General features: G+C 46.4%; 1 protein-coding gene across 2 annotated transcripts in view; it reads right to left on the bottom strand.

Annotated features, from left to right (window-relative positions):
- Positions 1 to 12,608, bottom strand: part of roraa (RAR-related orphan receptor A, paralog a) — a 172,645-nt gene that overhangs the window by 50,065 nt on the left and 109,972 nt on the right. For both annotated transcript variants that reach the window (XM_047595795.1, XM_047595796.1), the window contains one exon: positions 7,878 to 7,907. In XM_047595795.1, the coding sequence (XP_047451751.1) occupies positions 7,878 to 7,907 (30 nt within the window). The remainder of the gene's footprint in view (positions 1 to 7,877; positions 7,908 to 12,608) is intronic.

The raw sequence follows: 12,608 nt of genomic DNA, 5'->3' as shown, positions 1-12,608 counted from the left end.
GAAAGTAACTTTTCCGAAGTTCCACGAGGTTCGCGGAAAAAAAAAACAACAAAAAAAAAAAAAACAAGTGACCCCACCAGAGGGACTAATGTTTTCCTCAAGATTGAGGGAGATCTTCAGGCTATGCGTGATGTGCACCACTTAGCCTTCCCCCTTCCCCTCTTCCGCTGGGCCTGGATGGAGTTTCTCCGCGGTGGACGGGACGAAGGATCTCTTTACCGAGCGCACTCTCAACACTTTTTACTCTTGACTTATGAGGATGCCATGGGTGCAGGGGAGTGATTCATCACTGGATGTGTTCCTCTCGCACCCTCACACATTAGTAATGTGGTCCACTGAGGAGGAGTCCTGTCATCAGTCTGTACCTGGACCCTCCGAACAAGGTAGGTCAACAGGAGGCAGCAGCGGCTGGCCCACTTTTAGTCTTTCACAGCACCTTTAAGTTTCCTCGAAGCGCCGCCGCAGCTGAGCCTGACGGACACGCCGAGACCAAAGCTTGGTCAAGGGGAGGCGCCGCCCTCGCTCGCGTGAGCCGCGCGCTCGCTGCGCTCGTAGACACCGGGCCAAGCTAAACTTGTTAAAAGAAAATGAGGGGGGAAACAGTATCCTCGTTCGAAAATTTTACACAGTCCACACAAGGCAAAAAAAAAAAACAAACAAGATGTGAGTCATAGTTTGGAGGGAAAGTTCCCAGAATTATCCATCCGAAACCGCCCGAGGGAATTTCATCACAAGACTCCCTGTAATACAGCTGCAACAAAATAACACATGATTGTCTGTTCTTTCACAAAATATATAGAGCCACTGTAAGTCAGCATAAGCCTTCGACCTCAACACTGCAGGTAATGCACAGTTAAATACCGACCCCCCCTTTTTTTTTCTTATTCATGTTTGTCATTTTACTTGTGAAGATTAGGTGTAAAAAGGCTATTTGAAACCAAAACACAGGATTAAGGGATAATGCTGCTCTGTGTCTTGTGAGTCGACCTTGATTCTGTAATCCAGCACAATACTAGAGAACAGCGTATTTCTCGCTCTTGTACATTCAATACTCTCGCCGAAGAACAGCTCACACTGATGTAACGGTGCGGGCATAATGGCGCCACGCTGAAAGAGAAAGTAATCTGAATTTAAGGGGAACTTCGCCGTAACACGCGTAAAATAATATTAAAGCATCTGCGCGGGCAAAAGCGTCACCGGCGACACTTTTTATTATATCGACCGGATGTTAAAGGAGGCTACGCCGAGTTGATAACCGTGTCGCAGGTAAGAGAGAGCAGGAAATGGAGATGGGGAAAAAAAAAATGTGGAAGTAAATAGTTTGGAGTTACGCAGGCCTGCGTTTTAATGACCGCGGTGAGAAATGAACTTGATCTTTAAAGTGAACCAACCTGCAGCTGCAGTGAGCTACGGCGTTATTAAGGGCCGCGCCACTTAATCAGGGTGGACGATGCAGGAGGGGGGGGACATGGGGCATCAAACACATTATAGAGCACTGTGTCACCTGATGCCACGAAGCCACGCACACTGTACGTGCTCTCCCCTCTTCTCCCAATCTGCTTTATTTTCCTGACTCCATATCTCCTCACCTGTTTTTTTTTTCTCCCTTCTTCTCCCCCCTTCACCGTTGCCGCAGACACAGTAGAACGAAAACCCGCCTTTGATGTCTGAGATCCCATAATGCTGAGCAGTAGGAATCCGCATGCCTGTTATCTGCAGAATCTTAATGATGACGGCTAACTTCACAATGGGTTAACCACATCTCTCTGTTCTCGCGCTGCACACCCACAGAAACACAAATTAATAGCGACTCAGAGAGAGAGAGAGGAGAAAAAATACAAAAAAACAAAAAAGGAAAAAAAAAACAACAACAAGATTCCTCTAATAAAGCAGATTCAACAAAATGGGCACAATGCGATCAGCACAAATGTCAATGTATAATATCACCGAGAGCTTTTGTGGGCACGTCTGCTTTCTTCTCTGTGCACGCAACTTCTTTTTCTGCTTTAGTTTCCGAACAGCATGACATTATTTGTCAGAAAGTTGTGATCCGAGCTTCAAATTATTATTTGATCGGTATGCAGTTTATTCTGTCCCAGCATTTTTTTTCCCCTTCTTCTTCTTTGAGGCACGTTGATTATTATATTCCAAGGAATTCTTTTAGTGGGGACAGTTAATTCAATATTTTAACCACATTACAGTAATTAAATCATGTATAGTATATAGATATTGCCAGATTTTTTTATGCATAGCATTGCTGAATCTCGAAGAATAAAATTTATCTATTTATTTTGTGCCTCTTCAGTTTTATTTATTTCTTTTAAAATGTATCAATATGTGAAACAAGCTGGTGTAGTGACAGGTTCAGGGAAATCTGATCCAGGGCATAATTACGGAGCCCTTTCTTAAAGCGACCCCGTCCGCGTGAGTCGGGATCATATCCGGAGAAGCTCCATGACCCCCGCCCCCGTCGCCCTCCATGAATCAAACCTTTCATTACACGCTGACACTCTTGTCCCGGGCTGAATGCTCGCACGCCGCGGGAAAGCGATGAGGCATCGGAAACCTGATGAGAGACGGATAACCTGCGCTTGTGCAAAGGCTGGCCGACTGCGCGTAGCAGTTTGAGCGAGGCCGGCCGTGCCCTCCCAGCCATGCCAACTGCTTCGCCTGGCAGAAGCCACCATCTCGGTGCAGAACCCCCCGCCCCCCTCAACCCTCCCCCTCCCTTACCCACCCTCCCCGCCTCCCCGGCCCCTTTCACCTGAGGCGGGAGACAGCCGGCGTAGGAGAAATCGCCCGCAGCAGATGAGGCCACTTACTTTGGCTGGCCCATCCGAGCATTGTGTCCTTGTCACATGTCACTTACTCTTGTTTTCTGGTCTGACAACACGCACCGACAGGGCCTTTCAGTTTCGCGGCGGACACAAAAGGGAAAGGGTGAGGAAAAGCTGACGAGGTCTCTCTTCACTTCAACTCAAATTCTCTGAAAGAGCCGGCAACCAAGAGAAGAAGCAGATTAGGAGCCAACAAAAGCAGAGCGCCACCCCCCCACCCCCTCCTCGCCATCCCCACAAAAACCTGTCTTGCACCCCTACGGCTCCCCACACTCCACTCCCCTTTATGAAAGACACAGGGCCCCATGGAGGTGATAAAAAAGGAGCGTCTTTACCCACAGAAACTTATGCAAAGAAAGTGCATGTACAAAGGCCATTTGCAATTTTACAAAATGGCAGACATAATGCTTTTACTGAAAAATGAGGACCTGCCATATTGAGTTGGAGAGGAAAAGACATGGCAGGAGAGGAAAAATAGAGAAAAATCATGTTGGCCTGGTTTACGACAAATAGATAGCTCTATTGATTTCCCCCTTTACAGTGACTGTCCATCCCTCACTGTTGTGATTACAGTGACCTATTTCAGAAAAAAAAAAAAAAAAAGAAAAGAAATAGCCGTCTATTATAGATTAAACCAAAATGTCCAAAAAGAAAATACTGCCTTTGTGGAACAAACAAATAGAGTAAGATGAAACATAACCTACAGTACAGAAGGAGAAAAAGATTGTGTCAATTTAAGCATTCAATGTTGCTCTGGGAGAGGAGGAAACAACCAGTTCCAGTACCATGCTGAGAATCAAATAACTTTCCACCGAAAAGAGAGGCTCTGCGTAGTGGGGCCCCGCAATGTCAATTTCGGCTCGAACAAAAAAAACGCAACAACATTAAAAAGATTGCAATATTGCTCAACTAAGGTTTAAGCATCATAGTGGCGATTTTATAAACTTGGAACAACGTTTAGTTAGAACAAACGTATTTTAACATAATCCACTGTACGGCATGTGGTAGATGTGGATTGTGTTTCTTTCTTTTTTTTTTTTATTTCACTCTGATACACTACAGCAGAGTTGAGCGCTGTATGTTTTGTGCAGATGATTCCTTTGTGTCTGTGTGTATTGCCACGTGCGCTCGTCCCGCTCCACTATGTCTGCACGGCGCGTCTCACTAGACTATCTCTCTCCCCGCGTAGCTCAGGGGACTGTGGCTGGCTGATCTTCATTATCAGCGCCGAGCTTAACAATGTACTGGATGCACTTCCCACATGAGTGCAACTAACAAATCCCCACAGAGCTGAATCAAGGCAACAATGTGATGAAATACCTTCAAACAACCACTGAGCATGGAACACTGAGCTATGCAGAGACAACTCACGCCGCCCCGGGCGATTCCACAGGAGTGCGCCTGTTGCCAAGCAAAATTAGACAGCAACTGGGACATATTATTCTCCTAAATTGGCAATGTACAGCGCTATTGAGGGCCATAAATCTCGTGTTTGATTGGCTGAAAATACCTCAACTCACAGAGCCAATGCATTAATGTTTCACACAACGCCCAATCAGGCTCTGTCGTGTTATTTAGCCGTGAAGCAGGTGCATCACAAAGGTAAAAAAATGAACGCGGGCAGAAAAAGCGGGATTAATAAGCTTGTTAGCGTATTTTCAAAAACCTGCACCAGAGAAGTTCTGGAGAGAACGAGTGAAACGCACAAAGGCCTGAATTCGGCAAACTCTTGAGTATTGAGTGATATAATCCCCCTTTAAATCTGCACTCTGTTTTAAGGACTAACCACATGATTTAGACTCTTTTCCGTGCAGCCTCGGAAAAACTAAACTGCCGGTACCATTTGTGTCTGAGTGCACATCAGGCTGCTCGCAAATAACTGAAGATATGGGATAAGGGCCACGTTTCTCAATAAGTGTAAGAGGTCTGCCACCGCAATGTGGATAAATACAGGGTGGGGGAAAGGAAAAAAAAAAAGCATCCGTTTACCTAAGGGAGAAAACTTCACCTGTCTCCTTTGCTCTTTTCCCAGAGTTACACATGTTCTACTGCCTCCCTCTGGCCACTCTCACTCTCAATCCAAACCCAGACACAGGAATGCAAACGCGCGTGTGTATATATGTGCTGTGGTGTTACTATGTTTCTATTGGATTAGCCTATTGGTATTCTATTCTGTATGTTTTGTCTGATATTTTATAAGGAAACTGTAAACAGGCAACTTCTGGTGGATATGCAGATCTTTGTCGTGCGTATTATGGTCTGAAGAGTGAGCGCACAAACGGTTCATTGTGCATCTACAGCTGCAAGAGAGAGGCAGGAGGATAAGCTGTTGGTAATCAGGAGATCTGCCCCGTTCGAGGAAGAGCATCCTGGCTTCATGACCTGCGTGCACGTGCGTGCGTGCATGCGTTAGCTAGCTCGCTGCTATTCGGGCTGTGAGACAGAGTCCCAGCGCGCTGATGCTAGATTAGAGGTGAGACGTCTAATCTCAGAGTAATCAGCAGCTGCATCTGAGCCTCCGCTCCACACCAGCCCTCTCAACAGGTCTCAACAGACAGGCACACGGACCCCGCCGAGGCAGAGGAAGGTGACGGTCCGTATCTGGTGTCAGCCGCCGCAAAAGCAACAAATGAAACAAATGAAACAAAAGAAAACACTATGACGGAATTCGACTTCTGTGATCTTTTTCTACTGCCGCTTCTCTCAGAAGTTTGAACCATACAACGACGCTACCAACAGTCCACATAAGAGCGCACGCTAAACTGCCAGGGACATACACAGGAAAACCACAGCTGACTTCTTGCTGAGAATTACTGTCTTGTGGTTAAAGGAAGTGCTGGCAAGGGGGCTGCCCCGTCGGGGGAAATGAAGAAAGAAGGGGAGTCGGTTAAAGAGGAGAGAAGCTGCAGCCTCAGACTATTAATCCGTGTAAGTCCTGGATGGAGACGGGACATCATAGCCATTGCCACAATGGCGAGTATCTGTTTTCATCTAGAATACCTCAGCGTCTGATGGCTCAATGATTAGTGAATTTGGGTAGATGGAGGAGGGAAGGAGATGAGACGAGAGGAGACGAGGAGAGAGGGGAGGAGATGGGAAGGAGAGGAGAGGAAAAGGAGGAGAGAGGAGTCTGCCAGTGAACAGCTGCCCCTGTAATTTATATTGATGAGGGGACTGGCATGGCGGGGAGCTTCCAGCAGTTTGATCACTCAGGCAGAGTGGGGAGTTAGTCAGAGACACAGCCCGTCCCTGTGGTCTGGGTTGGACTGGGAAGACCTCCTAAACACACACACGCACGCACACTCAGAAACAGAAACATACTTGCGCACACATTCAAACAAGTCTGCCAAGCTCACATTACAAGTGGCAGTGCGGACTGGCGTGGTGGGGAAGCCAATGTTTTTGCTCCGCGAACCAAAATAGATCTCCAGCCTCTCCATAACCATGTAGGGCAGAGACATCTCCCTCATTATTACTCCACCAGCCATATAATCACCGGGCTCCTCTGAAAAAAAAAAAAAAAGACCTTCACTCCACATTCTCAATGACCATTAACCGGCCCTTGAACTTCTCCTCCTGCGCACCGCTCTGACGAGGATCTACAGCCGCTTCCTGTCTGCGAGGCACACCAATCAACTACTTGTTAAGGGGCTTTACTTTGATTTCCTCACATGGACAAGATTTGAATATTTCTCACTGAAATGAGACGGCGTAGTCCAGTCTGTGCCCAGGGCTTTGAACCAAAGACTCCTAAATCATGCTCTTTGATTTGAGCCCCCTTCCAGTGTAGAGGTGCTTAGCGCCGCACTAATTAAGATAGTGGGGTACCGGATGGCGGGTCAAAGCGTTTCTGCTCCACCTTGAAGATTCCCTGACACAAACACGAACATTCACGGGCACATCAAGAATTTAAAAAAAAAAAAAAACAACCCAAAAAAAAAAAAAAAAAAGACCATAGGCCCTCCAGACAAGCAAATAGTTTAACACACAATCACGCTGCTGTTTTGACGGGGTTGTTTGAGCAAGGTAGAGCTGTCTAGCGTCGGAGATCATATCCTTTGCCCCGCTGTCTGATGTAAGAAAGAGCCGGGGTGTTTTACAAGGGGAGATGCAGCCTCTCACAATCTGAAACACTTCGACCGCTCTTACAGAAAAGCCCTCTGGCCTTCCCTCTCCACAAGTTTCATCAGAGCGATCAGAGCGAAAGGATAGCCTTCAGGGCTCGTTTCTTCCATTCACACAGTGGGGTATGAACACACACACACACACACACACACGTAGACGCACACACACACACACGGCAGAACACTACACAAAAGCGTTTTTACATGTCTTTTCGATTGCACTTCACACGTGTCAAAATAGAGTACAAAACTCCTGGAAATCATTGATTTCTACAGGTTAGGCTGTTCATCAATTCTTAATGAGCTGACTGAAATTGAATAGGCAGTGGTTAGAGAAAGATAACTGTTGTAGCACACAAAGAATCCTTGCATCTCGCCTGTGTCACATACTGTGTCTGTATCTTTCAATTTCAGTGATATGATCTGAACTTGAAGAACACAAACTCTGGTAGTTATTGCAGCCTCAAAGGTTAGAAACCACCACACAACACCACATCCGTGTTGTTCAGCTGCAAGGCCTTGCAGAAAACAAAGAGGTGCTTCACCACGCCGTCTGCTTCAAATGTGCATGATTATCAAGCAGTCATAAGACTGCACAGCATTTTAATTTCCTCTCTGGGGTTATCATTATATTCTCTCCAGTATGGAAATGGGCGAAACACAAAACAGTGAACGTGGATGGCAGGGCTCTAATTGAAGGTGCTGATTTATTACAGTAGCAGTCGGGGAACAACACGTTTACAGGCGGTGATGTGAAAGAGTCAACAAAGATCCAAACACAATCGTCCTGTGATCTCTGCTGTGGGGATTTTCCTTTTCATATTGAGTACAGATTTACTAAATGATATTTTTACGCCCTCAAAAAAAAAATTGTTTTAAAATAATAAAAAAAAGGATTAATAAACTGTGTACTTACAAGTATGTGTCTTCTTTGTTACTGAGATACCTGCGAAAAGAAAACAAACGAATATGAAAAACACACATTCAAACAAGATGTAAAAATGCCCCAAATTACACGGGACTCTGGCCCACAGTGATGATGGCAGTAAAGAGGGACACCTTATGTTCTAACAGACTGACCAAGGTCAGTGAGGTGGGAGGCCCCGGGTAATTATGTGTGTAGGCTGGTGTATAACATGAACCTCCGTGACAACTATGCGGTCGGAATTCTATTCTCTGCAGGCAGTGAATGGAAATTTAAACTAAACAAACAGCATTTGAAATGCTAATGAGTGGAGTATCCTCACTGATTGGGCCTGAGCACATGACTAAGCCTGTGGCCCCAAGGGGGATGGAGGCACATTGACCTCAATGTTGGTTAGTTAGTTAGTTGGTTAATCCTTTAAAAAGCAAAACAAACACACACACACACACACACACACAAAAAGGAAAAATCAGGTAACTGTTTTTCAAGTGAGACAGTGCACAGAAGTGAGAAACATATGAACATTCACCAATTAAGTGAGAGCTTAAAGACAAGTATTGACATTTAGAACATCTGTCCGATCTGTTTTCAACCGTTTAAATGGAAGGGGGATTTTCATTGTTGTTTTTTTTACAGATCTCAGTATTTGAAACATTTTCCTTAGACTGAGCAGGTGTGACTTCTGAAGTAAATGTCTGTCTTGTGTGACCTGATCTGAGAGGCATTACTTCTCAAGAACTGCCTTGACTTCTTTGAAATCGCGCACAGGATTTCACAGGTCTGACAGAACATATGCACCATCGCAATAATGGCAGAAAAGATGGGGCTGAACTGGCTACGCGCGACTGATGGGCTAAAACAAAAGTGGTCAGTCTGACCCGTGTGAGTCAGAGGTGTGTCTGAGGCGGAGCTGGAGCTGCCGTTGCTAATGTTGCCCGTCCTCACCCCGTTCAGGTGTCAACTCATCGAACGAACCGCCTCGTTTTTTTTTTTTTGCCCTCGGTGGCTCCGGCTGCTTCTCCCCGTATGCAACATCGGTCTAGAGCCCCAGGGGCCTGACGCGGACAAGCGCGCAGCCAGACAAGGTCCCCAGTGGCCCTCGGCTGGCTCATGCTCTGCAGGACGAGAGCACACTAATAGATCCCACTTGACATGCGGAAGCAGCGGCTAATTTTTCTACAGCTTGCATTTGAAACTCGGGGGACGGCAAGTTGACATGATTCAATAACTCTCTGTGAAAAAGGCGTCTGGCCAGAGATAACAATGTTTCAGACACGTTTGAGGGGGGGAACGAGTCAAAGGGCAACGAGGGGGAAAACAAATAAGCTCTTCAGTCTCCTATAGACATACACAGGGAAACACATAAATGGTATCAACTCCACTGAGCAGAAAGAGGGGAAGCAATCACCCGGGGGCCGACAGTCTGCGATGGAGCTTTAGCATTGTTCCAGTGCGGAGGGCCAAAACCTTCTGTCCTGTCCGACTGTGACATTAGGCAGGGAGAAATAAACCGGAATCCAGTCTTAATTCTACACTTGGACCAAATGACATGGAGGCCAGCAATAGCCGATGGTCCATTTAAGACCTGCAGCGTGGCAGCTGTAAAAGACTATATTATTCACTTAGCCGGCTCTCTGTTTTCATGGGTAAGATAAGTTCTTAGACCATGGAAGGAACACAGCTGGTGCGCTTAGTGGAAATTGTATTAGAAGGAAATAGCAAATAGGCAGCTTTTTCCTGGCCCTTTGTCAGACACCTAAAACAGACATCCTCAAACCAGTTTTTTAAGACCGGTCTGGTCAATGACACATGAGATGTTATTTAATGTAGGGAAAAATGTATTTCACATTAGATGTACACTGATCAGAGTTAATATTATGACCTCTCCCTTGCACCTCCAAAACAGTTGTGGCTGATCAGAGAATGGAGACGGTCCTTCTGAGGGCGTCCTGTGGTGTCTGGCAGCTGTCTTGTTATTAGAGACCTTTGACTCCTATGGACTGAGGGGAAGGGTGTTGGTGCGTCAGACTTTTTCCAGTTCATCCCACAGATACTGGATCAGTTTGAGATCTAGTGAATTTGGAGACCAGGTCAACATGTTGTGCTGTTCTTCATGTTTTTTTGAGTTGTTCCTAAACCGTTTTTGTGTCTGTGTTGTGTTGTCATTACTATGGGGTGGGTGTGACCTGGTGTGGTCATAGACACTGTAACCTGAGCATGTAGCCTGCCCCAGTGCAAGCCTTTTACACTTGTGCTGTGTCTTTTTTTTGCCATTCGGTTGTTTCTACTTCCTGCTTCACTTTCACCAACGGCAAATGAAACGTTCGAGTCATATGAAAGTTTGTGTTTCTGAATCTGCTCGGTTAACCTTTCCTCTACGTGTTCCATCTTTGTGGATCTGGAGATGGAGAAGCAGATGGAAATCCTAAAGTGCAGACACGCTACTAATAAACAGACCAATCAGTTCCTGCAGTCTGCGACGCATAGTTAGATTTCCGGGGAGGCACATGTCAAGCCACGGCATTAGGGACTGCATGGGGTCTGGGCTTCGAAGCTACGCCGTCAAATTGATGCAGGAGCTTAAATCACCTACGAGTAACATCCACATGAATGGATGTTAATTGTTAATTGAATTGAACTTACATTTCTGGAGATTTTAAAATGGCTCCATGGTGCTAATCTCAAGCGCTGGCACATTGGCGTTTGCCTAATCAGAGATCTTACAGTTCTAAACAACCCTTTGCAAAATGTCTGCAACAGGGGAAGTGAGACAAACACAAGTTTGTGTAGGATGTGCGCGCAGTAAATGCTTTCGCCTAACGTTAGCCACACAGACCACACTGGTGATGTTTACAAGCTGTTCTGTCTCCTTCACCATAAAAGTCAAGAAGTTAGAAGTCATGGCACTGTGAGGGCGTTATTGTCTAAACCTAAGTCTATTGCTGCAGGAATGACTGGCCATTGTTCTGTAATCACCACATTTCCTAAATAATACACTGAGGAACAAACAGGAACTCAGTACAAAGTAATTATGTTAAAGTAAATGTCTATTGCCATACTATCGTGAACATATTAAAAGTGGAAATGTACCCTGGGGAATTTCCAGCATTTTGGTTTGACTGACTTTCTCGATATGAAATATGACGTGTCTCGATAGGGTCTCATAACAGAATGGATTTCATTACTATCTCAGACACAAGTTAAAATTTTATTTTAAACCAGCATCATTTAAGTTGTCCTACCTATTATAGCATAAAAATATTAAATACTTGTGCAGTCAGCAGAAATCCGTACAACAACCTCATGACATTTGTGTGTGTACTCATGCAGGTATTACAGAGTACAGCTCAACAAATGACTTCACTACAGTCCCAGTTGAGGTCAAAAACAGCTCCTCCTCAGAATGTTTGTTACTACAAATGAAGGGGCGAAAGCAAAAAGACTGTCATCTTCCCGGCCACCGAATTCAAAAATTTCCAATATGTCACAAACTACACGAGTAAAAACATTGGCCCATCAAGCCTGTTGCTATGCAGGTTAGATGAAGCGGGAGGGGTGGCGAGCGGGCCCACTTCCTCCTCTATGTGTCATTCAGAGCCCCGTGATTGGGGGTGGCAAGGAGAAGGGGCCACGAAGCCAATGAATGAGTCAGGCGGTGAGAAAGAAGGAGTTAGCTCTGGGCACTGACATTGGCGATGGCTGCCAGCTCCTGTCTTCTCCACTGGATGGCAGGTTCAGAGGTCAGTCTGGAGGTGAAGCTCTCCTTGGCTGACAAACAGGCTGCTATAAACACGCTTAAAGCTCGAGCATCCTCCCTTTAAAAACATCTGTTTGCGTCGCGGGCATTAATAGAAATGAAAGTTGAGATAAAGAGAGGCCTGTTGCTCGTCTGAAACCGGCGCTGACTGTCGTCGATGCGTGGGCTTTGACGAGTTATTTATTCTCTCTCACTGGTAAACAGTTCGGCACATCACCATATCGTGAGACGCTGCCGATACAATGGAAGAAGAGCGGTACCGCGCAGATGACTGGAGGTTAACCTCCACCGCATCTTTCTGCAGGGGGCCACACATCCTGTAAACATGCCACTTAGACAGGAGGAGAGTGAGCCTGGGGTTTGGCAGCCACAGTGCTGCAGCCGGCTGTGGAGCACGGTGCCATCGCAGGCGACTCAAAGTGACAGCACTGTAATGAAGTCTGAGGCGCGCGGCAGGCTGTACGTCATAATTTCAGGTTCCTTAAAGCCTGACAGGGAATGATTATCATGGATGGTTATTGTCACCCTGCCTCCCTGGTAGACGAGGCGTGCTCTGGGGTTGTTGCACCGTGACATTCAAAGTTACAGTCTCCTTCATATAATGGAGCTGTCCTCTCAGCGCGCTAATGGGAGCGATCCATTTAACCTGTGCCAGAAACACACAGACGAGGAAGTTCCTAATGCGAGGCCTCTCCCGTGGGGACGTCACACTCCCCCCCTGGCTGCTCCCTTCCTGCTGCTTGATTCATTGACTGGCGCTCCTCACTTATCCTCATTCACTGTTCAGTCTGGGGAGACAGGGAGGCTCGCTTCCTGCTGCCTGCTCCACATGCCGCCGCTGCACGCCCAGCGCACACAAGGACACAGCCGGCGCAACAGACCCAATTGCAGGAAGAGCCAGTGAGGGGTCCGGCGAGGAAATGGCTAGACACCAACTGGAAGTACGGGTCACTACCATAAGGCCT

The sequence above is a fragment of the Mugil cephalus genome, chromosome 10 (genome assembly GCF_022458985.1).
Source record: "Mugil cephalus isolate CIBA_MC_2020 chromosome 10, CIBA_Mcephalus_1.1, whole genome shotgun sequence".
Taxonomy (NCBI): Eukaryota; Metazoa; Chordata; class Actinopteri; order Mugiliformes; family Mugilidae; genus Mugil; species Mugil cephalus.
The sequence above is the reverse complement of the archived record's forward strand: the minus strand, read 5'-3'. Positions and strand labels throughout refer to the sequence as shown.